The sequence below is a fragment of the Ambystoma mexicanum genome, chromosome 8 (genome assembly GCF_040938575.1).
Source record: "Ambystoma mexicanum isolate Mex_15411 chromosome 8, UKY_AmexF1_1, whole genome shotgun sequence".
NCBI classification, from domain to species: domain Eukaryota; kingdom Metazoa; phylum Chordata; class Amphibia; order Caudata; family Ambystomatidae; genus Ambystoma; species Ambystoma mexicanum.
The window spans coordinates 1482436937-1482464922 of NC_090929.1; the positions used below are offsets into that span (position 1 = coordinate 1482436937).

At 46.1% G+C, this 27986-nt stretch overlaps 1 protein-coding gene across 3 annotated transcripts in view; it reads left to right on the plus strand.

The window, feature by feature from the left end:
* Positions 1-27986, plus strand: part of PDZD7 (PDZ domain containing 7) — a 769522-nt gene that overhangs the window by 257710 nt on the left and 483826 nt on the right. For all 3 annotated transcript variants that reach the window (XM_069611658.1, XM_069611656.1, XM_069611657.1), the window contains one exon: positions 31-234. In XM_069611658.1, the coding sequence (XP_069467759.1) occupies positions 31-234 (204 nt within the window). The remainder of the gene's footprint in view (positions 1-30; positions 235-27986) is intronic.

Consider the following 27986-nt stretch of genomic DNA (forward strand, 5'->3'; position numbering starts at 1 on the left):
TGCGAGCAATGGTTTCTGTCTTCTCCCCAGAAGATAAGAAGACCAGCAAAAAAGATAAGCAGGTGGACCCCGGAACTGAAGTCAGCCTGAAGCGGTCCAAAACCTTCATGAACCTATTCTTCAAAGGGAGTCGTACAGGAAAACTAAGTATAACAGGAAAGAAGGAAACCGAGGCGCCAGAGGGGAAGCGAAGACCAAAATCTCCATCACGTGTCGAAACAGACAGTGAACAAGGTACCCTTTGCATTAGCCACACTTCGCTCTGTAGAAGGTACTGTGCTGTATACTACACTTGATAAAAGGAAGATTATCTCTCAATGGAAGTACTGAGATGTTTTCCCTTGATGTTTCCTGATGCGATAAACAAATGCTGTATGAGAGTAATACCTAATTTGCTTAGTGCATCACAATCAGCACTGCCTGTGAGTCTCCAAACACATTGACAGCATGTTGCTGTAACTTTTATAAATGAAACAATCTTCCCCGAATCCCTCAAGTTGCATCATCATTTTGGCAAAACCTATATTATAGCAGATAATTCATGGAAGAAATGATTATGAGAACAGTTTTACACTAACCTGTGATTGGACGATCTGCTCCTCCCTGTTACCTCTCCTGGTTGCTTGTAGATCCCTTTCAGTCTAATTGCCCACCCTCTGCCTCCCCTTTTGCTAGCTCCCCCATCGCTGTTATTGATCCCATGCAACCTGCTTCACTCACTGTGTACTTCCTCCTATGACTAGTAAAGCGCTCTGTTGCTGCCCGAAACTAGGCCCATGCTCAATAAATACCCTAAAAATAATAATCATAAAATAATAAAGACTTTCAAATTGTAACCGGATGAAAATTACTTTTATAAGTGACTGGAGGGAATTGAATTTCAGTTGTCTCTCCATTGCTACCAACTATCATTTTTTTTAGGTCTGTTGAAGAGCTCTTGTTTTTTGAGGCTAGGTTACAAACATATTAATGTGAGTCACTGTACAATATTAAACACCAATAAGTGGTATATGGTGAACGACTGCAGCATAAACTTTAATAAGATTGTTCTGTTGCATTCTTCCATTGAGAATGCTGTGCACTCCCCATTCATCCCTGACCCTGTCAATAGGAAGTGAGCGGTTATGCTAATGAAACCCCTAGCCCATGCATGGCCCACCTAAGGTGGGATTCTATCCTTTATGGCCACCCATAGAGGAGAAACAAAAGTCACACACACACCAGTAGAGGTTGGAAAAAGCTAGTTGTTCCATGTGTAGGTGCTGTGCTGTATTACCAACCTTGCCCCTGGCAGAAGCCCATCCCAGGAACTTCTTTCAGATGGTGAATTTGGAATGTTAATGTTGCAACCTAGCCGTAGAGTCACGGCCAGGGGTGACGGATTGAACCCCATGAACTGGAACAGCAAGCTACAGCTGCAGAACACCAGTGGGTTTGTGGAGACGATGGTGACTCTGTTGACTGTTCCGTGACGTAACACACCATGGCTCAGTCGAGCGGTCTAGTTTATTTTTAATTATAGAAGATAAGCGTTGGCTAGACTTGTTGATTCCCGATACCAGAGAGGAACATTGCAGTACCTTGTGCATTGGAAAGGCTACGCCACGGCAGAAGGAACTTGGGAAACCCATTCTCAACCTTCATGCCCCCCCGACTTATACGTCAGTTTCGTAGACTGCACCCAGGTAACCCGGGGGGACCCCCGATGAGGAGGGGTCATACTGTCATGCGTCGCCAGTGGGGTTTGTGGAAACTACGGCGACTCTCTTGACTGCTCTGCGACATAACACACTGCGGCTCAGTCTAGCAGTCTAGATTATTTTTAAGATGGCTGCCACTACTACAAACCGGCATCCAACCCGCTCACCTGAGCGTTGCAACCCATTCCACAGGTTAGATGCTCGTAGTTACGATCACTTGCTTTCTCTTTGCCTCTGCTTGTCATCCTTTCCCATGCACCCGGCGTTCTGTCTACCACAGAGACGCCACTCTCGCTTCCCCTCCGCTCTGCTTCTGCGATTGGTTTTCTCTCCCTCGTAGTGTGCCTTGCTGTACGCTTGTGTCCTTCTCTCTCATCTCCCTCCGCTGTCTTCTCTAACGCTCTCCTGTCCTTTGGGAGACCCGTCTGAACTTTAGTGTTACCGCTGCTGCCAGTTTTTCCCTCCTCACTCATTTCCTGGCAGTTCTCCCAGATGCTTACCTTATCTGTGTGTGCTCCCCACTGGAGGCTGATATTGGGCTATATTCACTCCTGTGGATCTGTAACACCCTGACCATCTACTGGACGAGGATACCCAGGCGTGTCCAGTGGAGCTGTGAACCATCAGCCAATCCAACCCAAGACTTACAAGAGCAGCTGTGTGCTTCTTTCATCCGGAGTTTGCCCATACCAAGAAACCCACAGCTCTAACAGAATTCCAGGGTTTTTTGCCTCAAGGCTTTTTCCCTGCTAGGGGTCGGCTCCTCTGAGTCCACACTGCCTAGATTGTTTCTACATCCAGGCAAAGGGGCCTCTGGAGGAGCTTGGCCTTATCTCTTCGATAAGAAGGAAAAGAAAGCAAAGAACTCTGAATCAAGAAGGAGAAGGAAGAAGAGTGAGGCTCCAGAGCATTCCTCCAAAGAATAAGGTGAGGAGGGCAAAGGCGAAGAATCCTCTGTTTGTGAGAGCTTGCAACACCCGGAACATACCATGGCATCTCTGGAACAATACCAGGAGTTGGTGGCTGCCCTTCAAGGACTGATGGCGTAAGTACAGTCCCTCTGAGCTGAGAACACGGCTTTGAGGCAGCAGATTGCGCTGTGTGACGATTAGAGTGGAGACCTCCCTCCTTTGATGTTCCCTTTCAGGAAATATGATGGGAATCCCAGGTATCTAAGAGAATTACTTGATGCATGTATGGTTTATTTTACGTTTTGCCCCAGAACCTATGAAGCAGATAGGGCCAGTGTGGGTTTCCTCATCTCAAACGTTGTGGGAAATGCTTTGGCTTGGGCTACCCCCTTGATCACCTTTGCTGACCCATCAATAAAATACTATGCCCTGTTCACCCAACAGTTGCAAGCGCGATTTGATCGTCCTGAAGTTCAGTATTCCTCTTATAAAGCCCTGCTGGACCTAAGACAAGGTACGCAGGATGTGCCGTCTTATGTGTCGGCATTTCTGAAGATAGCAACTTAGGCTGGTTTTCCGGATTCCGCTCAGCAAACCTTGTATTGGCGTGGACTGCACGAGGAGATCAAGGATGAACTGGCCCGGATAGCCAGGCCGACAACATTTCAGGAGTTAGTAACGTTATCCCTCCAGATCGAGTTCCGTCTGTCGGAATGGAAACTTGAAAGAAGGAGAAACAGACAGTACCAGCCGATCCTGCCAAACCCTTCTGTACCTACAGAGAGGCCAACTGGGGGGGAACCTATGCAGATAGGAACCGCCAGAGGACCATTGACCGCCGCTGAATGCAAGAAAAGGAGGGAATAAGGACTTTGTATGTATTGTAGGACCTATAAACACCTCCTAAGAGACTGTACTGAGGTTACCCCTCATCGACAGGGAAACGAGTCACCCCAACCTTAACCAGGGCTAAGGTAGGGTGTGAACACTCTAGTCCCTGTGACCTTACTCAAAGATCATACGCCTCCAATGACAACAGACTGATGGTCTTTAGCATACAGTTGCTCCTCCAAGACCTTCCTCCCATAGAGATCCAGGCCCTGTTGGACTGTGGTGCCACGGGTAATTTCCTGGACATAGCATGGGCCAAGGAGAAAGGCATACCCCTGCAGGACAAGACGGATCCCATTCCAGTCGAAGGAGTTGACGGGTCTTCCTTAACGTCCGAACCCATTATGCAAGAAACCTGCTCGATCTCAGTTTCTATGTTCCACCACATGCAATTCATTGTCTTTGATTTGATTTGCGCAGCTCACGTCCCCGTCATACTGGATATTCCATGGCTGTGCAGGCATAACCCCAGTTTTGACTGGACTTCCACCACGATTAGTTTCCAGTCCTCTTACTGTAACCAACATTGTCTGGAGCAGCAGTCAGAAACCTCAAGTCGGAGTGATGGTGTCCTTGTCTACTTCCGTGGTACAATCCATACCTTGTCATTATCGGGATTTCCTTGACGTCTTTGAAGTCGTGACCCCCAGGAAACCGCCACCACTTCGGAAGGAAGACTGAGCCATCAACTTGTGTCTGGATGTCACTGTACCCTTTGGTAGGATGTTCCTCTTGTCCTTACCCTAGAAGAGCCCTAAAGGAGTACTTAGAGTGCAGTCTCCACAATGGCCTGTGTCTGGATGTCACTGTACCCTTTGGTAGGATGTTCCTCTTGTCGTTACCCTAGAAGAGCCCTGAAGGAGTACTTAGAGTGCAGTCTCCACAATGGCCTGATAAGAGAATCTATGTCTTTGGCAGGTGTGTCTCTATTCTTCATTCCTAAGAAGGGAACCCATGAACTGAGACCCTGTATTGACTATGAAGGACTCAACAGTCTCACCATCAGGGACAGCTATCCCATGCCCCTCATTAAGGATGTCCTCGAAGAGGTTCAAGGGGCCAGTGTCTTTACTAAGCTAGACCTCCGGGGAGCTTACCATTATCTGAGAATAAAGCCTGGGGATGAATGGATGACGGCCTTTCGGACACCGTTGGGGCATTGCGAGTACCAGGTCATGCCGTTCAGCCTAGTGAACGCCCCAGCTGTGTTCCAGAGGTTCATGGATAAGGTATTTGCCGACCTTCTGTTTGCATCAGTGTTAGTATACCTTGATGATATCCGTGTATATTCTTCTAACCTGATTGAACACCAGACAAGTCACCGAGGTATTGCACCATCTACGACAAAACCAGTTACTAGCCAAGCCGGAGAAATGTACTTTCGAGGTATCCACCGTCTCATACCTAGGCTTCATCCTTTCCAAAGGAGTACAAATGGACCCTAGCAAGACCAAGGCCATTTTACAGTGGCCGGAACCTAAGACCATGAAGGACATCCAGAAGTTCTTAGGTCTGGCTAATTTCTACCAGATGTTTATACCTACCTTTTCAGAGATAGTGCTACCCATTACTGCTCTCCTAAAGAAAGGAGTCCGGTTTGAATGGGGCACTGAGGCTAACGCTGCATTCAGGAGACTAAAGAAGACCTTTGTCTCTTCGCCCATTCTCATCTAACCAGACCTAGCCCGTCCCTTCTTGCTGGAAGCCAATGCCTTAGGAGGTGCATTGTGAGCAGTGCTCCTACATGAAGGTAAGGATGGTATAGAACATCTGGTAGCTTACTACTCACGGACACTTACGTGTAGCGAGAGGAATTATGCTGTCCTTGAAAAGGAGCTTCTAACTATTCGACAGGCCTGTGAGGAATGGTGCCACCTCCTCCAAGGAGCTGCTTTCCCTTTCTTAGTACGGATAGATCATAGCAACCTCTGCGTCCTCCAACAGATGGAGTGGCGGAAAAGATTCTGGTGGCCTTCTGTTTGTAAAGACATAAAAGCCTATGTTGCCTCATGCCCAACCTGTGCCCAGAACAAATACTCCACTTTCAGAACAATAGGTCTCCTCAAACATGATACCACCCAGTTGGGAAACTGGCAGCATCTGTAAACCTATTTTATTGTAGAGCTACCCTTCTCATGGGGAAAAACCACCATCATGGTGACCATCGATTCACTTACCAAGCTACCGGAGAGGAACATTGCAGTACCTTGTGCATTGGAAAGGGTACTCCACTGCAGAAAGAACTTGGGAACCCATTCGCAACATTCATGCCCCCTGACTTATACGACAGTTCCATAGTCTGCACCCAGGTAAGCCGGGGGGACCCCGATGAGGAAGGGTTATACTGTCATGCACCGCCAATGGGGTTTGTGGAGACGATGTTGACTCCATTGACTGCTCCGCGATGTAACACACCACAGCTCAGGTTAGCGGTCTAGTTTATTTTTAAGATGGCGCTGCCACTACTAACCGGCATCCAACCTGCCGGTCTGAGCATTGCAAGCCGTTCCACAGGTTAGACGCTTGTAGTTATGATCACTTGCTTTCTCATTGCCTCCCGCTTATTATCCTTTCCCATACACCCGGCGTTCTGTCTCCCACAGAGACGCCACTATCGCTTTCCTCTCCGCTTCTGCGGTTGTTTTTCTCTCCCTTCTAGTGTGACTTGCTGTACGCTTGTGTCCTTCTCTCCTGTCTCCCTCTGCTGTCTTGTATTACGCTCTCCTGTCCTTCGGTAGACCTGTCTGAGCTTTAATGTTACTGCTGCTGCCAGTGCTTTCCTCCTTACTCATTTCTGGGTAGTTCTCCCACACGCTTACTTTATCTGTGTGTGCCCCGCTGGAGGCTGATATTGGGCTATATTCACTCCTGTTGGTCTGTAGCACCCTGACCATCTACTGGACCGAGGACACCCAGGCGTGTCCAGTGGAGCTATGAACCTTCAGCCAATCCAACCCAAGACTCGCAAGAGCAGCTGTGTGCTTCTTTTATCCAGAGTTTGCCCATACCAAGAAACCCACAGCTCTTACAGAATTCCAGGGTGTTTTGCTGCAAGGCTTTTTCCCTGCTAGGGGTCGGCTCCTCGGAGTCCCCACTGCCTAGACTGTTTCCACATCCAGGAAAAGTGGCCTTCGGAGGAGCTCGCTCTTATCTCTTTGATAAGAAAGAAAAGAAAGCAAAGAAGTCCAAATCAAGAAGGAGAAGGAAGAAGAGTGAGGCTCCAGAGAATTTCTCCAAACAACAAGGAGAGGAGAGCAAAGTGGAAGGATCCTCTGATTCTGAGAGGCACCCTGCCTCAGAAGGCGTATCACAGTGGTGGGTGTGCTGGAGAAGTACAGTGCCTTCTCTTTAGATGGTGAGATGGGTCTCCAGCGACAAATGCACCCAAGTAATGAGCAGTGCGGGAGGAGATGCAGAGAAATGTGCATGCTGGTTCTCAAGACAAGGAGGAACAGTAAAGGTACTGTTCCCTGAATGGGTCTCACAAACGGCAACTATAAGTGACAGTGGGCCTCCCCAATTAAGCCCTATTTAGACTCAACATGACTGTGTGCAGGAGCCTAAATTTTATATCTGTCAGTTGTTTTAGCGAGTTGCACTATTAATTAGTTGTCCACCAGTATGCACTCCCTATGAGCCCTGTGGACTTTTCAGAAAAAGGTGCTGTTGAGTTCATTAGCCTGAGGAGCATTGGCAGGGAAAATCTGGATAGATGTTCTGTGTCCCCTTAAGAGCTAGCCCACAGTATGGAGGCACAGATCTGCTAACATATGGGGCAGGATGAGACAAGCAAGTTGGGCTCAAAGGACTGATAAAGTGTACAGCTACGATGCATAGGAGAGTCCAGGCATGGGTGGTAGTATCCTGCACTCCTTTTCAAGCTAACATTTACTGACCAATGAATATTGGCCTCTTTGAGGTCTCTATATAGGCTATGGACAGGCGAGACCTCTGGTTTGGGTTATCAAACCAATTTAGATGCATTGTTATGAGACAAATATATCCCTCACGGCGTGGGGAGGGAGCTGGTGCAAGCCTACACCAAGGGTCTGTATGGATTTCTTCCTTGTTACCCAGGTAGGTCACCAGGAACTCTGGATTGTTTCCCACCTCTAGTTATTTGTTTAAACAGTTTGCCTAACATTGCTTTCTCTTGCAGTTGGACTGTGTGGGGATGTTGGGTATGCTGTAGTCCCTTCCTTGTGTGAAGGCAAGGGCCAGCCAGCGGGGCAGGGCAAACATATCATGGGCTGCACTATGCTATGATATGGTGTGATTTGCTATGCAAGGTTACCTTATGCTATGTTATGCTACTGGGATTTATGCTACACAATGCTACCTTTTGCATGATCTCCTGGCACTCTAGCTGATCCGAATGAGATGGTGGTGGGTCTTTGAGGAAGGTTAGCTGACAGCATCATTTTGAACAAAACAGTGCACTCAGTGCTGATAACCCTGCAAATATAATCCCACTGAACATGAAGTTCACAATTGCCTCTCACATTTTGGCATTAGGTGGAACGTCAACCTTCACAAATTCTTAAAGGTTTGTCACAAACATATAAACAAATTGGTACCATAATAGGGCAGGGGAACCAATATAACCCTATTGCCTTTAACTCAAAGCTAATATTCCCTGTCTTCTCCAATGGGTGTGGGTGTGCATCTTTGGCACTTCCATGGATTTCCCAGAGGTCGCTGGGCCTCTGTTGGGTTTTACTATTATACTATCTCCAAAAAAGCTATCTCCGATCAGCTAAACGTGTGGTTGAAATCCACAAACTCTGGGAAGGCTGGGACATGGAGTTCTTAGGGGTCACAGAATCATGATTTACTGACAACCACACACCCCTGGTTACAAAAAAGGTAGCAGGCAGCCCTTTCTAGAAAGAACATGGCATGATAACCTGTTCTGTGTTTTTATTTCCCACTTTGAGAGTCCACAGCCATTGCTTTTTGCTCACTGTACCTTTTACAAAGGAGGAATATCGATTTGCATATCAGTCTTTGTCCCGCCCACAAGGGCAGTCCAGTACCGAAATGTCAGGCAAACCTCCTTTTAACCAGAGTACCAACAGCAACCCCAGACATGTGTTTCAGCCTTGTTGGGCCTCATCAGTGAGGTGGAGCTGTGCCTCTTTGAGCACAGTGAGCAAGGAACTAGCTCGGATGAGAAATGGTTTGGATAGGTCAAGTGGGGAAGAAGGGAAATTGTGATTCATATTGTGACCTATATTAAGGAAAAATGGATCACGCAAATAGAGCTGATGCGCATTGAGAAAATGGGAAGGACAAATGCATCTCTGTGCTGATTGGTAAGCAAACCTTGAATAGATGAAAAGGTGAAATTGCCCAAAGGAAGGCCTTAAGAAGTGGGGAGAATGAACCTATTTTATTGGTGTTATCGCTTTTAATGGCTATTGACTTAATTTTATTCATTTCTTTTATTGGTTTGTTTTCTCCATTTCTGGGAATGTCTAATTTGTATTATGATTAATAATTGTAAAGGTTCTAATCAAAATGTTAATTCTTTTTCTTGAACCAAATACAATTAAAAAAAGAGCAAGTCGTCCATGTCTGGGTTACCCCCGATAACTTATGGTGACTAACCCCAAGTTCCTTGCAAGATACAAAAAAGGTAGCAGGCACCCCTCTCTAGAAAGAACATTGCATGATAACCTGTTCTGTGGTTTTTCCCCACTTTAAGAGTCTGCAGCCATCACTTTTTGCTCACTGTACCTTTCACAAAGGAGGAATAACCATTTGCATATCAGTCTCTGTCCCGCCTACTAGTTCATGCTCTTTTACCTGCTGGCCACAAGCATCACAAGCGCCACAAGCGCCATGTGAAGAATAAAAACCACAAAGCTAGAGATGTGATTGCCTCCCCTGACGATGTCTTTTCAGCCACATTACCTATTCCGCTGACTAATTTCTTTGAAGAAACAATGCTGGGTTTCGGAACAGAGACAGCAGGAGAGGTGGCAACCCCAGAAACAGATTCAATAATATCCCCAGGGGCAGGCTCCTCAGTGGTTTCATCCCTGCCTTCATCAAGCGCATCACAATCAGTCTGCTAGTCCACCAGGGCAGCTATCAGCCCAGCCCTAGACTTATCTTCAAAGTCTAACTCCCTGGCTCCACAAGCACTCTGGAGAGCCTCTAATCTCATCCTAAGTCAATTTTCCATTTGTAATAGATTCCATTGCTTGTAGTGAAGTTATCCTAGTACACAACACTACATCTTAAATGAACAAAGTGTGTATATTTTGTAATTGGCAAGGTTACACACTGGTTATTTAGCATCCCACTGCTGCCACCAGTGTAAAGACCGGAGGGGGGTATCTGTACTCCTGCCCTCTATATGACAGAGTAGAAGCACAGAGCACCCCAGCCAAGATTCTCTATATGGTAGACTGGACGAGCTCTCAGGAGGTGATGTGGGCTGGTTCTTAAGTACAGTGTAGTCCCCAAGCCCCCACAAAGGAATGTCCACACACTATTTTATGTGCTAACACAGTTCTTTATATATAAATAAGGTTCAAGATATATACATCAATTAATAACACACTTTTTACTCTGACAATTCTAATATTGCAAATATATATAATGTCTATGTGGTAGCACACATAGCTATTGACTCCTGTAAAATGCATACAAATCATATAACAATCTGTATTCAGCATCGATCATGGGAAGGAAGACAAGTTGGATTAAACAATGGCAGAATGGTACTTTAGCTACTAAGACACAGTTCTGTGTGAGGATCCCCCCACATGGGCAACCTGTAATAAAGAGTATTAATAAACCCAGTCCATTATTGTTTAAATAGTCTTGTTTCCTGGTTAAAATTTTCTGCTACCCCAATGTATCTGAGTTAGAAGAGTCGAGACTGCAGCTTCGATCTTCGCAGTGCTCGTCGACGATTGTTAGAGGACGTCCTGGGAAGATGAGGCGTGCAGTGCATCTCGATGCAACGTGTTTGGTGCTGTAACGAAGACTTAGTGAAGAGCGTAGGCCCGGCATCAGGTTTCGGCGTCAGTGTCGACGATCGGGACTCGATCACGGCTGGATTTTGGATCTACACTTGTCAGCATCTTTGTGGACTTCGGGTGGCGGGAAAACCAATGGCAGACTTTCCTCTGTCATTGACGACCTCAACTATCTCCGGCGGGATAAGGTGATCGACAGTAGTGGCAAGGGAGCCCTACTTTCAATGTTTTTAGGCAAAGGTGGAGCGTTGCGGCTCCGGTCGTCGAACAGCACAGTGTCAAGCTGTTCCTCCTTCTGGGCAACATGACTTGACTGGCTTCCAGCGTTTACGGAATTCTCCGAAACTCCGGTCAACGATGATGGACTTTGATGGCCTCAATGTCCTGGTGCTTTACTTCAAGATTTCTTGGCAGACCTCGTCTCCGGTCGATAGCCTTTCGGGACTGACTTCCTGGGTGACCAGATGAAGATCAGCTGCTGCACAATGTTCCATCGTAGTTCGGGAAGAGGTCTCCTAGCCAGTTGCTCGCTTGGATCAGTCCTTGGCAGACTCACTAGCTTTTAGATTTTGTCGCTGGAAAGCAGCAACAAACCTTCTTCTTCCATCTAGGCTTCAAGGATAAGGAGCTTCAAGTTTCAACTTCAGCTTCTGAACAATTTGTGAAGTGAGAGGTCCCCAGATATACACATCTGTCCCTCAATCACACTGCTGAGCCAAGCTTAGTCAGCCAATCAGTCAGAAGGGCATTCACGCAGGCAGCCAATCAGGCTCACAGTGCATTGAGGGAATTCACTTCTACCCAGACACCCATAACAAGGAATGTGGATTGGGGCAAGAACCAAGCCTTTCAGCACACCACACTGCATTCATGTCTTTTTCGGTCAGGGCAGTCTCATTCATTGTGTCACGCACACAGAAACCAGACACCCATAACAGGCTATGCATATTGGTCACACACTCCATTCACCCAGGTCCCACCCCAAGGGTGTACTCACAACATACTGTTACTGGGAAGGCTCCAGTCCGTCTGGCCTGGACATCTCCACAATACCAATTCAGCATGGAGCTGCCACCAGCCCATACCCTGCTCTACCGGCCACACAAAAAACATACACTAGAGGTACAGGGTTGTACCCACACCCATGGGTGCCATAAGGGTAGGCCAAGGGTCTCTGTACACCAAAACCAAAAAGAGGAAGAGCTGCACTGCCAGGAGTCCCACATGGCCTCCATAGATGAAAACAACACAGAACACACATGATAAGGGGGTACAGGACACGGACATGGAGGCCCTGTCCCTCCAATGCATTTCCAGCTTCACAGTGGGACCTGACAAGGAAGCAGGAAGCCGGTTGACAACCCTGAGGACCTGGGAAACCCAAGGCTAGTTGGACCGTTGGCTGTTGGACTACCACAGGTGTGGGAGTCTCTGTGGCAGAGATTGAGGAGCTGGGGCTGCGAGCAAGCAGGAGACAAGGAGGACTCCATCTGCGTCCAAACAGAGGTAACAAAGTTGCTGGTGTATGCAGGATTCCGACCAGTGTGCAAGCGGGGCTCGCAGAGGTTGGAGTGCCTGTCCAAGAAGCAGAAAGGAAGCCGCAGGAGCCATCAGAGCAGGATGCCGAAGAGCGGTGATTGTCCAGTAAAGCCACTCATAAGCTGAGGCACTCCTGGCAGGCTGCGTATGAATGAAAGCTTCAACCCAAGCTGAACTATGTATATTGAATACCAAAACTGAATGAAAGTTTAAAACAAAGCTGAACTATGCCCATTGAATAGCGAACTCAATGAAATTTTGAAGCAACGCTAAACTATGCGTATTGAATACCGAATTGACTGAAAACTTTAAATTAAACATGTTGAATACTGAGCTGAAATAGAACTTTATGGGCTAAGCAAATAATATATAATAATAATAGCTAATGAAAGTCAAAAGGAAGAGTGCCCACATAAAACCAACTTCTGGCAAAAAGAGCAAGTGTGAAAGAGTGCAACAAAAACATGGGAAATGAACAATACCACCACAAAGTGAATCTCATTAATGGATGAAGTGCAGTAAGGCCACAGACTGACAAGAGGTGTGTAATACATTGTGGCAAAATTAAAGGATGAAGTGCAGTAAGGCCACAGACTGACAAGAGGTGTGTAATACATTGTGGCAAAGCCACGAGGCTAACTAGGAGAAGGCAGAAGAGAATAAAAATGCACCTAAAGTCAAGAGGCCAACAAAGAGAAACTAAATGAATGGGAATCTGTACACGTGGGCAAATAGAACAGAACGTGTGTGGGCTGAAGAGCCGAAGGGTTGTGGTTGCACAACTTGTGATGGGTAGACACTGTGGTCTGACACCTGCGCCTAAACCAGTGAGTCCTGCATTGTGAAAGCCGAAGATATTGTGAAACAAACCAAGAAGAAGCTTTTAGGTGAGCTTGTGATGCAAACCAGAAGGAGTGCCATGTTGACCTACAGTTAAGTTGAACTTTGAAAGATGAAAATAAACATTGGTTGCTACATTAAAGTCTTGGGGAAGGGAACCCTGAGACTTGATGAACTGCAAATGCTGTCTTAATGACAAAGCCTCAAGACCCCTTTTGTTTGAACTGTGTTGCTTTGAACTTGGGGAAAGGAACCCCAAGGATTGTGTGGAACTGTTTGAACTTGAGCAAGGTAATCTTGAGGCTTTTGTGGAACTTTCTTCAACTTGGGAAGGGGAGCTGAGGAAGAAGCTCCGAAATTTTTGTTGACCACCATTTCTTTTATTATTAACATCCCTACACATTGTTTACCTTTAGTTTTGAGGTCAATGATAGGTTTTGGACCCAGACTTTTAAGTTGAACTCTTTCAGTCTTCATCCAGCTAGGGAAATCCCACCTTAGCATAGGGCAAGTTTAGCCTTCTACCATTCTGACATTTGATTTAATAAACCATTTTGTTTTGAACTTTGAATCTTTTGTCTGTGTCTTGCTTCATGATGCCTTCATATAAGACTTATGGAGTGAAGAGAACTCTGCATTGCATTTGGAGCAGAACTTGGATATTGAAAAGAACTTTCTTGATTGGAACTTTGGTCTGGAAAATCCTTTGGAAGAGGATCCGGTCCAGGTTACAAGGATACATGTTTCCAAAGTTTATGTTTTAATATAACTGTTATTTTGTTAGGTTTGACTGGCCATATGATACCTCTATGATTTTGTTATACGTATAAGTGTGAGGGACAGAAACCTTTTGATATTAGAGTGTTTTCCTTTAGAATTAGTTTGTCAGGCAGGTATATCTTTGTTAGGTTAGGAAAAATGAGGTGTTTTTCTCACCCTTATTTAATAAAATGGCTACTTGTGAGAAAACTCTATCTACTTGTCCGCCTCGCATTTCTGATTCCTCACACCCCCCACACACGTTTCTCCACATCCCCTTAGCATTGGCCCTCTTTCCACTTAAGGTGAACCTTACAAAATAACAATAAAAACAAAAACAAATGGGAGTGCCTATATGCAGTCCTATTCTAGTAGTAAGTCCTATAAATCAAACAAGGGGCTGTAGGTGATAAACATGTTCCTTGGGCCGGCAGCCCCAGTGCCAGTGCCCACCACACTCGGCTGTTATTGTCTAGTGGGTAACTGACTTCCTACTTTATTATATTTTGTGCACTTCGGAAAATCAGCTTTTAACACATTGGGCCTCATTACGACCCTGGCGGAATGGGTTAAACGGCGCCGTAAAAGGTGACGGCGCCGTTCAACCCGTTCCGCCACATTACGAGGTCCCCTCGCGGGACACGTTAAGCACGCCTGGGAAAACCAGGCGTGCTTACCGGGTCCCGCGAGGGAAAGAGGGAGCAAACAACGGGCCATCTCGTTATGGCCCGTTGTTTGCTCCCTCTCCCATTCCCATTCAGCCCTATGGGGGCTGAAATGGGAATGGGGAAGGACCGTGTCCGGGTCCTTGAGGGAGGAATTACCGGCCCATCCGAACTCGGAATGGCCCAGTAAGTCCTCATTCCGAGGACGTGGACACGGATACGATTTCGGCGGCAGCCATGCCGCCAATAGCGGCATGGCTACCGGCCGAACTCGTAATGAGGGCCATTGTGTAATTTTGGGATATCCTTACCTTCTTACAGCTCTTTTTCCCTCTCTGACAAAAATGGGGAGTGCTTAGAAAGAGGTTAAATTCTTGACAGCAGATAAGTGGACATAACCTTCCCTCTGCTAATGTTAATTAACTCTTTTTTTCTCTGCATGCCTACCTTCAATGTGGAGACAAAAATGGGTAATGTACAATAATGTAAGCAGAAAAGCATCAATATTAACCCTTTTTTTCATTACATGGGTAAGGTGGTCAAAGGGTGGTATCGGAGAGGTCCATCCAGCTTTCAACCCCTTACTGTGCTCTAAGCAAAGCTTTTTTTTTTTTACTATACTGAAGCTAGGGTACTGGAAGAGTTCAGACAAGCCACTGCATGAGGAATGGACGCATGGTATGGTCTTATTGTCAGCAAAGGAAAAAGTATCTTTCATCTTTCATACGGAAGAAATCTCTAGATGATTATAATGCAATATGAGGTCCATTTAATGATTCATTTGTGTGGACTTATTTTATAATAATATGTGTATCTTTTGTTCTAGTTTGTTTACCTTTATCCCCCCTTTATTTCCTTTTCTCTTTGCTTTATTTTTCTCTTGATTGTTTATAACTACTGTTTTTGATATAGATGTGCTGTACTTAATTCGTTTTTTATGTTTATATATTTAGCTATTGCATCTCTAGTCCTCGGTTTTACATGATACTTTGTAACTGAAAATGTTATAACTAAATCAATTAAATACATAAATGCCATGAAAAAATGGGCACCCTTTGCTGAATCTGCAGAGGATTTACACCTCGTGGTATTCAAATTAAATACCGCTGGAGGTATTCATTGATATTGTGAATGCAGTAAATGGTAAATCCAACAGTCCTCAGCAAATATCGCCAGATTTACCACTAGCGCCCAGCTGACCCCCAAGACCTGAATTCATAGCTAGCACATATGTGATCGACCTTGCTTGAAATGTTGAAGTGGGTGCCTGAGTTAGTGGGGTGCACCGATATGTGTATTACCGGATCACTCAAGTACAAAATCGACAGGCCCCAGCACTCTGAGAAATGGAGAACCCCGTACATTGTCGGCAGTTTATTATTCTCGTTTTCAGATGAGGGGATGCCCATTGCGGCCTTGATGTCTCTTTAATAAATGATCTGGTCTCCTTTTGTTTGTGGTACAAGGAACAGTGATAGTGTAGTACAGCAATGCTATTGTTAGCACTGGTCAGGCTAAAAATAGAAAGGGCCGTATCTAGTTCACGTGTCACTGGCCTAGACAAGGCTGACCTGGCAGGTGCATTGAGGACTCGTTAAGTAATGGAAGTTTCTGAAATTCTGATATCATGGTCCAGGTTTTGGAAAACAGGGCAAGGTTGGCATTCTTTGAACAATGTGTTTATTTTTCACCCAGCTGTGGTTCTACATCAAAGGCGCATCTTGAAATATTTATGCCCTCAGGCCACTGTGAATGATTTTTTGGTTTTATCTCATTTTGGTGGCACGCAGCCACCAAAATATTGCCAACATCATTGCTACAGAGAATACGAGAGTCAAATGGGGCCATAAAGTGCACATGACAACTAGAAATGCGGTCGCATAATCAACCAACACACTAAATATTTCATGGATTCATGGAATTAATTGTGCAGAAAATAGGCTACTTGCCTGCAATCTGCGCCCAATCTGTGCACACAACTCTGTCGATTCATGGAATCAAATATGCAGCACTTTTCCTGGACTTGCGTGGTTTTCGCGCTGACATGGCATGCTTGTGCGAGCCATTGAGGACCTGCGTGAGGCTCCGAGCAGAGGGGGGACGTGGCCTGTGCAGAGGGCTGGAAAGAGGGCGGAACACCAGAAATGGGGACTAACTTGCGAAGAAGTGGGCGTTCCGAGGGACAGCCTGCAGGCAGTCCCTTGCACGTCCACCATTGTGCGACAAGAGACATATTAATGGAATCGATTGCGCAATGTCTCGGCTGGGAAATGCCCATGCAATACTTCACAGGATCATAGGACGGTGTAAGTACACTTGCGCGTAGGATTTTAAGCATGCAGGTGGGATCACATGTCAGATTTTGGGGTGCGTGTACTCAATCGGGGTTCTACTGTAACGTAGGGGTGCACATAAGCTGTGTAGTAGGGTACAGGAACGTTTTACGTGGGTTCGCACGCACATTTCTCGAGTTATTGCTGAGTTACGAATTGTCATACGCATGCTGTTGGGGTGCCGGATACAGTTATGGGGGATCCCGCGAGGGCTCCCTGTGTGGCAAGCCTGCTTACGGCGGACCCCATGCCCTGTCTGAAGGGTGCGTGTATTTATTTATTTTTGTATATAGTTCTTAAACTTTTACAAATTAAACACATCAATTGAGCATATTCATACACATAATAATAATAATATGACAGAGCAAGCTAAAAATACAATACTGGATAATATGTTATATTATCTGTTTGGCATACAGGGCGGAACAAAGTTTAAAATAATCAGACAGTACCCTCCTTCCAACGTGTCACCAGGCGTCCTAGGTATGCTAAGTGCATCTCGTTGCAGTCGAAGGGTGAGCAGAAATCGTAAGCATTGCTTTCTTGGATGACAGTTACAGTTACAGGTATGCATATAGGTACGGATTCGCACAGCAGTCAATCCTGATATATGTATATCAATTAAGGTCTTTAAAATTATAAATACTAAAAGTACAAGTCAACTAGGACTTGTGCCATTAAAATTAATTAAAATCGGTAAAAGCTGTTATGGTGTTATGGGTATCCTTGACGCCAATATCTATTACATTATCACACCCAGGTTGGCCCAACGAGAGTCCTTAGGTAGCAGTTTCTTAATGATACGCCACAGTCTATACAAAGCTAACTGTACCCTTTCGCTCTCTGTATTGAGGTAGAAGGTCCAAAAGGAGTCCAGCTTCAAAGATGCGTATTTTGTGCACAAAATAACCCAACGGGTTCATGATAGCCGGACCTAAATATGGGCAGTCCGTAAATAAATGTTTAGCAGTCTCAAGCGAGACCCGGCTATTACGGATTCGACAGCTCCGATCCTCAAGCAAGATGTTATACTGAGCACCGCGGGTTGACAAGAGAAGAAGTTGGTTTATCCTTAATCTCAGCACAAACACAACCGGGCTAGGGCACTGCCTCAATATCTTTGTGCTTTAAGATACAAGTGTGTGATGGTTATGACCTGTGCATAAGTTCTGAAAGTTAAGAGGTGTGTATAATTATTGGTCCAATCCCACTGTGTTAGTTTTCTTTTGAATACATTTTGTAAATTGGCAACACTAGTACCATGTTTTATAAGTCTGGAGTCCAGCCCATATTAGCATAAAGTTTATAAATTAGATTTTTAAATTTCTTTCCTTTGGACAGCCTCCCCAGTCCTTTAGTTGTCCTCGTCGAGGCGAGCAATTGGCATTTCGGTCTAACATTAATTTTTAGGTACAACATCCCCTGTTTAATCATTGCCTGGCCTTTTAGAGATACAAGACCAAGCTCCAATTTAAGGATCTCATTTGTAATTGTAATTGGTTATTTATAACGCGTTTAATTCCCAGAGGTTTCTAAGCATGGACCTGGGGATCGAACCTGTGTTTCTTCGTATCGTCTTGTTTCCAAGGCAAGTGCGTTGCCCCTGAGCTATCCTTCTGAGAAAAATGGAGTCGATAGTGGCAATTTGAGTATGGTTTTCCCAAAATAACCCTATATAGCCACCGAAAATATGCCATGGCAAGGGCATCAAGGCCATAGAGGACCATTGGGCACAGGCATTGTCTATCCAGGGTGAGAATCCCTTCGAGTGAATAGCCGCGGTGTAGTTTGCAAACTTGCCTATCAGGTGGGCCAGGCATTTAGCTTTTATACTTTTTAATTCTTTTATGTGGCAGTATGATCTACAGACCCAAATACAGGTACGTTTCCACCTTTGCTAGAACACACAAACTAGTGTTGAAATCTGGACATTTAATCATCTTGGAGGCAACCACCGTAACCTTGGTTTTGTCCATGTTAATGCTTAAGTTGTTGGCCATAGTATACTCCACCAGTTTCTCAGACATTGCCTTTGCTCCACTGAATGTATTATTAAACAATACGAGGTTGTCTGCGTACAACATACAAGGGACATTCCGCCCCCCCAACCTAAGACAAGAACCTACTACCTGACTAAAGAGCAGGGGGCGGTCTGACTTATATATGTTGTACAGCAGTGAAGCCAGGGTGCAGCCCTGCTTAACCCCCATATAAGTCCACACTGGGGACGTTAGACGCCCCTGGTCATCCAAACGCACCCGTACCGACATACCGTAATGAAGGCCTTTGAGAATACACAGAAGCCATGAAAGGCACCACCATCGTTCCATATTAATCCACAACTTCTCACGACACACTTTGTCGAAGGCCGCCTGGAATTCGACAGAGATAGTGTACAATGTAGAGTGCCCCGGGAGACGAGGTTTCCCTATATAGAGTGTCCATGAGTCTTATGTTGTGAGAGGTGCCAAACCCTGCACAAAAACCTGTCTGAGAAAAGCTTTAAATGTTAGCTTCATCCACCTAGTGTTGCAAGGCCCCTAACACAAAGGTGGCAAATCATTTTCTGGTTAAATCTAGAAGGGAAAGCAACCTATAATTAGCAGGCACTGCACGCCCTCCTTTATTGTAGACAGGTATTAGCACTGCCTGTTGCCATGAAGTCAGTATCATCTATAAGGAACATACATTATCAAACAAAATTTTCAAAATGGCTGCCCACTTCTTGGGGTTTTGCTTAAGGACAACATTAGCCAGACCGTTAGGTCTCGGGGCCCTGGAATTGTTAAGTTTCTTGATTTTATTTTCAATTTCGTCTTCACTAATAATCACGGGCCAGCCCCTGTCAGGAATTGTGGGGAGAAGACCCCCTGAGGTGTCCCACTATCCCCCTTGATGAAGTTAAGGCACTTAATCTCCTGGGTGGATTCAGGACATTTTCCCTACTGTCTCATTTAGCTTTATTCAGCAAGGACCAAATGTCCTTGGTATTACCGGTCCCCAGCGCCATGATCATATTTTGCCAGTGTGTATTTTTTCATAGAACACTTCCAGTGCTTTTGCCAGCCCCTATAATTATTATTGATCTGTTTCGCTTGGCATCCCGAATGACCGGTTTTATTTATTATTGGCTTTGGTACTGATCAATAATCGCCTCTTAGGGCATTTACCAGTTTTGGTGGTGAGTTGCTTTAGCCAAACCTCAATCTCATTACAATTCAAGACGCCAACAGAGTCTAACTCTGCCCACCTCAGTGCATTGACTATTGTCCCAATTTTTGGTATGTTCCTGATAGTCCAACCTATATGACTCCCAGCATGCTTAGGCTGCAGCCCCGAGCACCCACGGTTTTTCCTGTTTCCTGTTTATTTCCCCCAGATGGATAATGAGGGAAATCAATACATGGGCCCCCATTACAAGTCAGGCGTTAAGGGTTTAACGGCGCCGTTAACCCTTAACGCCTGATTCACACTTTAACGGCTGCAAAAAGCGGGCGTTAAAGTCCAAGGTGCTAAGCGACCTTGGTGCTAATTACGGCACCGTAATTTACGGTGCCGTAATTAGCGCCTTCCCCATCCCCATTATGCCCTATGGGGCAAAAATGGGAATGGGGAAGGGCAAATGGTGAATGGGGAATTACCGCCCCACTCACCTTGGAATGGGGCGGTAATTCCGCCATCCACCATGGCGGAATCCGGCATGGACCATGGTGCTAATAGTACCATGGTCCACCGCCTGACTTGTAATGAGGGCCATGGTCCCTACAATCATAGACTACAACTCTTAGCTCACCCACAGCCAAGAGGCATGCATCGTTTCCCAAATAAAAATCTAGGGTAGCCTGGTAATTATTCCCCACCCAGGTGTGTGGTCCTGGTAAGTCCCCCACGGTTCTACCGTTCAACATGATGAGGTCCCAGCACCTCACATGATTTACCAATGTTTTCCCCTTGTGGTTACTACCTCCTTATAACATTGTGCAGTGTTTGGGCACATTACGGTATGACGGACACTGCAAATCATCACTACATGTAGCATTTATGTCACCTCCTAGTAGTACGAATCCCTCATCCCCATGGTGAGAGGCATTCACAGATAACATTTCTTCCAGATTTGATAGGGTTACTTCCATGTTTTTTATACTGGGTGGAATAGAAAGGTTGATAACCAACAACCTAGTAATGCCATATTCTCTTCCAGACGAAATGTACAACCCTTGTATGTACCCACCTTCAACTGACTTCCATACTTCTCGAGAGTTTAGCCACTGACTTTTTCCCATAATAAGTCCACAAAGGGACCTGCCACTGGGGCCTTTATTGGCCAAAATCTGGTGAAGGTGAAAACTCTCAATCTGTACTGTGCAATCAAGCCAAGTCTCCTGCAATACAAATACATCATATTTAGTCAGGATTTATTGCAGGAGATTTCTGTGACCCTGTGTGTACCAGATAACAATCTTGATTGGTCAATTACGACTCGGGGTGGTTTGCGCCAAAGGACCCCCTCTTCCATCTCCGTGTTGCCAACCCTCTAAAGTGTTGCTCAAAATGATCTGGGAGGTTTTTCCCAGAGGTTTCAAGCTTCAAACCACACATTAATGGTTTCAATCCCAAAGCATCCAATGCATCAACACTAGCACACAATAAGGATGCCACCAGAGGGAGGCAAAACTTAATAAAACCTAATTGGAGCTACTGTCCCACTTTGGTAATGCCAATTCTGTGATATCTGCAGATGTAATAGTTGAAAACCAAGGGATTGTTGTCCATAGCCGAAGGAAAGTTGACCTATTCAAAAAGGGGCTCTAGTGTGTAGGGTGTAACTCCTCAAGCTTGACAAGACACCCAGGCTTTATTAGTCCAGTCCCGGTTCTCCCTGATCCAAATATAGGCTTTGCAACTATCCACCCCACCCCCGTTCTTGTTATTCTACCCCATAGCCGTGCCCTGTTTAGAGTCCAGGTCCAATGCAAAAACGACTTGTGGGGTGGGTCCCTTTCTTACCGACCTGACCTTTCCCATGCCGGTCCTCCCAAGTCCATCTCCGTTACAGGATGCATTAGTAGTGGTATAGGAGTGCTTTGCAAACCAATGCTTGTCCCTGGCATTCGGATTACAATCAGAAGCTGTCTCCTCATTCTTCTTTCTATAGGAAATGACTTAGGGCTCAGAGAGGGCCCACCTGTCCCTAGACCCCTGTAAAATTAGCATCCTTCTAGATCCATCTGGCAAGATATTCTTTATGATTTCTGGTTTAAAGGGTACACCTACGTCATCCAATCCAGCAGTATCCAGTGACCTGCTAATGCTAATGCAGAAGTCCAATTTTGAGGAGAGTTAATTTGGTTATGACTGTTTCCATAGGTGCTCTCCTCATAGTATTGTTATTAGTGTTACGCTCACCTGGTTGCCACGGGGCGTCAACCGGAACTGGGCCGCTGTTATTTCCACCAGCGTGACATGTAGCGCCGAGATGACTGACTGGACTGGCCCGCTCAGCCTAGTTTGTCTGGCTCGCAAGAATATTCTTCTGCAAAGGAGAAGAGGAATTAACCACCCATGGAATTGAGTGTCAACCCACCTTCCCCACTCCCGTTGTCTTACCACTGATCACTCTTGATGTCCCCTCCTTAGTCTCACCTGATGGTTTGGAAGGATGAGCTCTCCATCCTGCGTCGACCGCAGGGGCGCGTTGATGACCAGTTACTTCACTGGCGTAGAGGAATTGGTGAGTTCCAGTATTGACTCTAAAGTCCAATTGTTCATAAGAGTTCAAATGTCTGCTCTTCACTCTGTCCAATTCCTTGCAAGTTGCCGATTAATCCACTCGAAGATTTCCAAATGGCACTCGGTAAGATTCAGGTAAGTCTGTTGTGTTTTTCCCCTTAGGGGCCGGGGTACGGCGATGAAGCAGACTTGACTGCGCCGACCCGAAATGAGGTGAGTACCTCCCGTGGTAAATCAGGTAAGTTCTTGGGGGTAGCTTGTATGGCCTTAGAGAGTCCCCTTGCTCACCTTGCTGTCTTTGTCTCCTTAGGTGTCGGAGGGCGGCTGCGAGATGGAGAGAGCGTGATGGAATGCTGAAGTACCGCCAAGCAGGTGAGTTCAGCACGGCGCTGTAGGAATGCGAAGCGATGCTTCAAAGACTTCTGTCTTTCAGTTCCGTGGCGAAATGGATCAGGATTCAGGTAAGGATTAAAGTTAAAACTCCTGTTCTAACCTTTATCCTTTTTGTCTTCTTGTTTCAGGAGTCCCAGGACTGAAGCGGGTGTGGCTGAAGACTGGAGCTGCTGAAAACACGGTGAGCGTTACGCTGCAGCAAGCAGAATAACGCGAAGCCCGTGTGGCTGTCCGGGCGTGGTTTAAATAGCCTTGGAAGAAGATCCAGGTAAGTATTCTTCCACAGCCCCACCCAAGTAACAAAATAGTCCCTTCAGTAAAATAGTCCCTCCTAAGCCTCATTTGGCTTGAGTCTTCATGCAGCATGGCCTGCCTCAGGTGAGTATGCAGCATGGTCTGCTTCAGGTAAGTTATCAATAATGAGCCTGGCGCCCATGGCGCCAGGACTGACTTTATCTTTATGAGCCTGGCGCCATAGGCGCCAGGACTGCACCCAAACAGCCCCTAACTGGGGCTTTTGGGCATGCTCCAAGTGGCATGATGCCTGCTTCTGGGGCTGCTGGGCCTGGTCTGGTCTTCCGGGGGCAGGCATCATGACAGCACTCCCCCTCAAGGACCCTCCTAAAGTCGTTCTCCCCCTTGGCCGTGGTTTGTCTGGAAATTCCCGATGGAACCTCTTCACTAAACGAAGTGCATGCACGTGGTCACTAGGTTCCCAAGACCTTTCCTGTGGACCATAACCTTTCCAGTCAATTAGGTAAAAGAGTTTTGATCTCACTCTTTTTGAGTCCGAAATATTCTTGACTTCGAACTCGGGTTCCCCGTCTATGAGGATAGGTTCAGGTGGAGAGGTTAGCCTTGTTCCTGGTTGCACTGGCTTCAAAAGAGACACGTGGAAAACGGGATGGATTCGCATATGAGCAGGTAGGTCCAACTTGACGGCCACTGGGTTAATAATTGCCTTGATAGAAAAAGGTCCCAAATACCTGGGGTTAAAGGTCCGAGTCCCCTTGAGTGGTAAGTGCTTAGTGGCTAACCATACTTGGTCCCCTATTTGGTATTGAGGAGCTTCACTTCTGTGCTGGTCCGCATCCTTTTTGTATTTTTCCTTAGCCTTTTGCAAATGGATGGTTGCTTCTTTAAAGGCTTGTGTAATAACAGCATGGAGATGGTCCACTGCAGGCATCTCTAAATGCTGGGGTGAGTCCAAATCCGAGGTTCGAGGATGGTGCCCATGATTGGTAAAAAAAAGGACTTTGTCCAGTTCCTGAGTGTACGGAATTATTGTACGCATACTCTGCGATCCACAGAATGTCTTTCCAATTCCCCTCAGACTGATGTAGCATACAATGGAGGTACTGTTCAAGAGTCTGGTTGGTCCTCTCTGTTTGACCGTCGGTCTGAGGGTGGTGACTGGTCGAAAGCCTAACATCAATTTGTGCCAGTTGGCAGCATTTCCTCCAAAAATGTGAAATGAATTGACTGCCCCAATATGAAATTAACACTGAAGGAAAGCCATGCAGGCGGACAACATTTTCAAGGAATTCCTTGGCCAGGATTGAAGCTGAAGGTATCCCTTTTAAAGGAATGAAGTGGGCCATTTTAGAAAAAAGATCTACAATAACTAGAATGGTATTGTAACCTTGGTACGGGGGTAAATCCGTGATGAAGTCTAATGACAAGGTATGCCAAGGGGTAGGTGGTATGTCTAATGGTTGCAATAATCTAGCAGGTTTTTTCTTTTGCCCTTTATTTTGTGCGCAAATGCCACAAGACATGACAAATGACTTGACATCCTTTCGCCAGGTAGGCCACCAAAATTGCTTCCTAATTTTAGCTTCGGTTTTTGCAATACCCGGATGCCCTTCTATTAAGGTGTCATGGTAATGGAAAATGACAAGTTCCTGTAGTTCCTTTTGCGGTAAAAATAGCCGGCCTTGGTAATAAGGTAAATCATCGATGACAGAGTACTCTGGACCTTTCTTTGCCCAGTCCTATAGGGCAACGGAATCAAAGAGTTGGTGGATCTTGTTTTGAATGTTCTCCAGTGTCTGTATGGAAGTTAGGCCAAGGATTCTCTGTTCCGGAATTATGGGTACGGGTTCTAAAGTTATTTCTGCTTCTCCCATTCCAATACGGGACAAGGCATCTGCTTTACCATTCTTACAACTTGGTCGATAGGTTATTACAAAATCAAACTCGGCGAAGAACAATGCCCAACAGAGTTGGCGCGAAGATTGGGCTTTGGCTGTCTTTAGGTATTGTAAGTTGCGGTGATCGGTGATGACCGTGATGGTATGTCTGGCACCCAGTAGATAGTGCCGCCAAGCCTTGAAGGCGGACTTGATGGCCAGCAGCTCCTTGTCGGTTATGGCATAGTTTAATTCGGCGGCTGAACATTTTCTTGACCAAAACGCCACTGGGTGAAGCTGGTTAGTTTCGGGATCCTTTTGGGAAAGGACTGCTCCCATGGCTGAACTGGATGCATCTGTTTCCACTATGTAGGGAAGCTCGGGGCGCGGGTGTCTTAATATGGGAGCAGATGTGAATTTAGCTTTTAACTCTTGGAAGGTGTTCTCGGCTTCCTCTGTCCACACAAAGCGTTTGTTTTTTCGCAGTAGTGTTGTGATGGGATGTACAATGTGCGAGAAGTCCGGGATAAACCTGCGGTAGAAATTGGCAAAGCCAAGCATGCTTTGAACTCCTTTGATTGAACTTGGCGAAGGCCAATTAAGAATGGCATCCACTTTTCGTGTATCCATCCGGATTCCTCTCGGGGTCAGAATAACTCCAAGGAATTCCACTTCCGTAGTGTGGAAGATGCATTTTTCCAGTTTAGCATATCATTTATGCTGGCGTAACTTCTCTAGGACTGCTCGGATGTGTTTTACATGCTCAGATTCTGATAAAGAGTATACTAAGATGTCGTCGATGTAAACGACCACACAAACGTCGATAAGCTCTCGGAGGACATCGTTCATGAAGAACTGGAAGGCTGCTGGTGCATTGCATAGTCCGAAGGGCATCACCTGGTACTCAAATAGTCCGTACTTGGTGTGAAAAAAAGTCTTCCATTTGTCACCCTCTTTGACACGTACCAGATGATATGCCCCCCGAAGGTCTAGTTTTGTGTATATACAAGCATCCTTCACCTGGTCTAGTAGTTCTGGGATCAAAGGCAGTGGGTATCGATTCTTGATGGTTATCTGATTCAGTGCGCGGTAGTCTATACATGTTCTAAGGTCGTCTTCCTTTTTCGGTACGAAGAACAAAGCTGAAGATGCAGGGGATTTGGACGGACGAATGAAGCCATTAGCAAGGTACTGATCTAGGTACTGGCGCAAATGAAGATTTTCGGGTTCCGTAAGGGCATAGATTCTACTGCAAGGTGATTGTGCTCCAGGTACAAGATCTATTTGACAATCATACGATCTGTGAGGTGGTAAGGTGTTTGCCTGTTCCTTTTGGAAGACATCCTGAAAGTCTTGGTATTCAACAGGTAATTGCATGGCTACTTGAATTACTGGGGCCAGGACTGAGTTTTGAGTTTTCCTTGGTTAGCAGGTGTGAGCACATTCTGGGAAGGTTAGTCTCTTCTCTCGCCAATCAATACAGGGATTATGTTTTTCCAACCAAGGTATCCCCAGTATCAGCTGAAACTGTGGGGCCTTGATTAAGTCAAACATCATAGCCTCTCGATGCCCATCTTGACTCAGCAATGTCATCTCTGCAGTGGAATGAGTTACGGGTCCAGAGGCGATTTCCGTTCCATCTACAGTGGTGACAACATCGGCCGTGGTCTTGCGGGTGAGAGATAGATTCATCCTGGTAGCCAATTCCCAGTCCAAGTAATTTCCTATGGCTCCACTGTCTACGTACTCCTTTACCGCGTGCATGCGTGATGGCTGCTCTGGATCTACAAGGACCATGGGTATGGTGAAATGCAAGGTCAGAGTGTCCTTCTTTAAGCTCGGCAAGCGGACCTCTACGCTTGCTGGGCGTGGTCGTTTTCCGAGTCGGATTTCACATGGTTTTCGTCTGCTGCTCCTATAACTTTCTTGGGTGGTTTTACAGGGCAGTTCCGAAGAAAATGACCAGCAGTTCCGCAATATAAACATAATTGCAGTTGCCGTCTTCTATCTCTCTCCTTTTGGGTTAGGGGTCCTTTAACCCCCCCCCCCGATTTGCATTGGTTCTGAGACATCTACTCCCTTGGAGCTTACGTGGGTTTTAACCAACACCCTGTTCTCAAACTTGGTTCGGTCAGCCTTCCTGGTTTGAAGTCTGTGATCGAGCTGGACCACTAGATCTATATATTCAGCACAGTTTTGAGGCGGGTTCATGATTTGGGCCAAAACATCTTTGAGTTCTCCTCGAAGTCCTCGATGGAATAATGTGATTCGCTTGGCTTCAGGCCATTCGGTTTCCACTACTAATCTATTGAAAGTTGCAATGTAAGATAAAAGATCCTGGTTACCTTGACGTAGGGATAAAAGTTTGTTATCCAAAGCCTGTCCTCGGGAGTGTCAGGCAAATAGTCTTTCCATGCTTGTTCGAAAACCCTGGAAATCTCGAGGAATCGGGTCATCCTGGTTAACTAGTGGAATGGACCAATCCGCCGCACTGCCGCTGAGATATGACAGTACAAAGGCTACCTTGGCCTGATCATTTGGGAAAGCTCCAGGTCTACATAAAAAGTGCAAGCGGCATTGATTCATGAATGTTGCAAACCCTTTTGGGTCCCCGGCAAAGCGTTCAGGCGGAGCCAAAGGAACGGCTCCAGGTAAATTTATCTGCACCGGGTTACTCGATGGTACAGGAGCTAGACTTGCCCCAAGTCCTGGTAGAGGTGTTTGTCCAGCCTGGCTCTGTGATAGTTGTCTGGCCAACTCATCAGTTCGTTCTTTTGACACTATCAGTTCCCTCCTGAGGGCATTGGTTTCTTGACGGGCGGAATGCACTTCGGCCCTTAATTCCCCTAATAATTGGGCCAACTGATCAGTTTCCGAGGTCTCCATGACGCCCAGGTGGGTATTTGTGGGTAGGCTTTGCGTTCTGTTACGCTCACCTGGTTCCCACGGGGGCGTCGACCGGAACTGGGCCGCTGTTATTTCCACCAGCGTGACGTGTAGCGCCGAGATGACTGACTGGACTGGCCCGCTCAGCCTAGTTTGTCTGGCTCGCAAGAATATTCTTCTGCAAAGGAGAAGAGGAATTAACCACCCGTGGAATT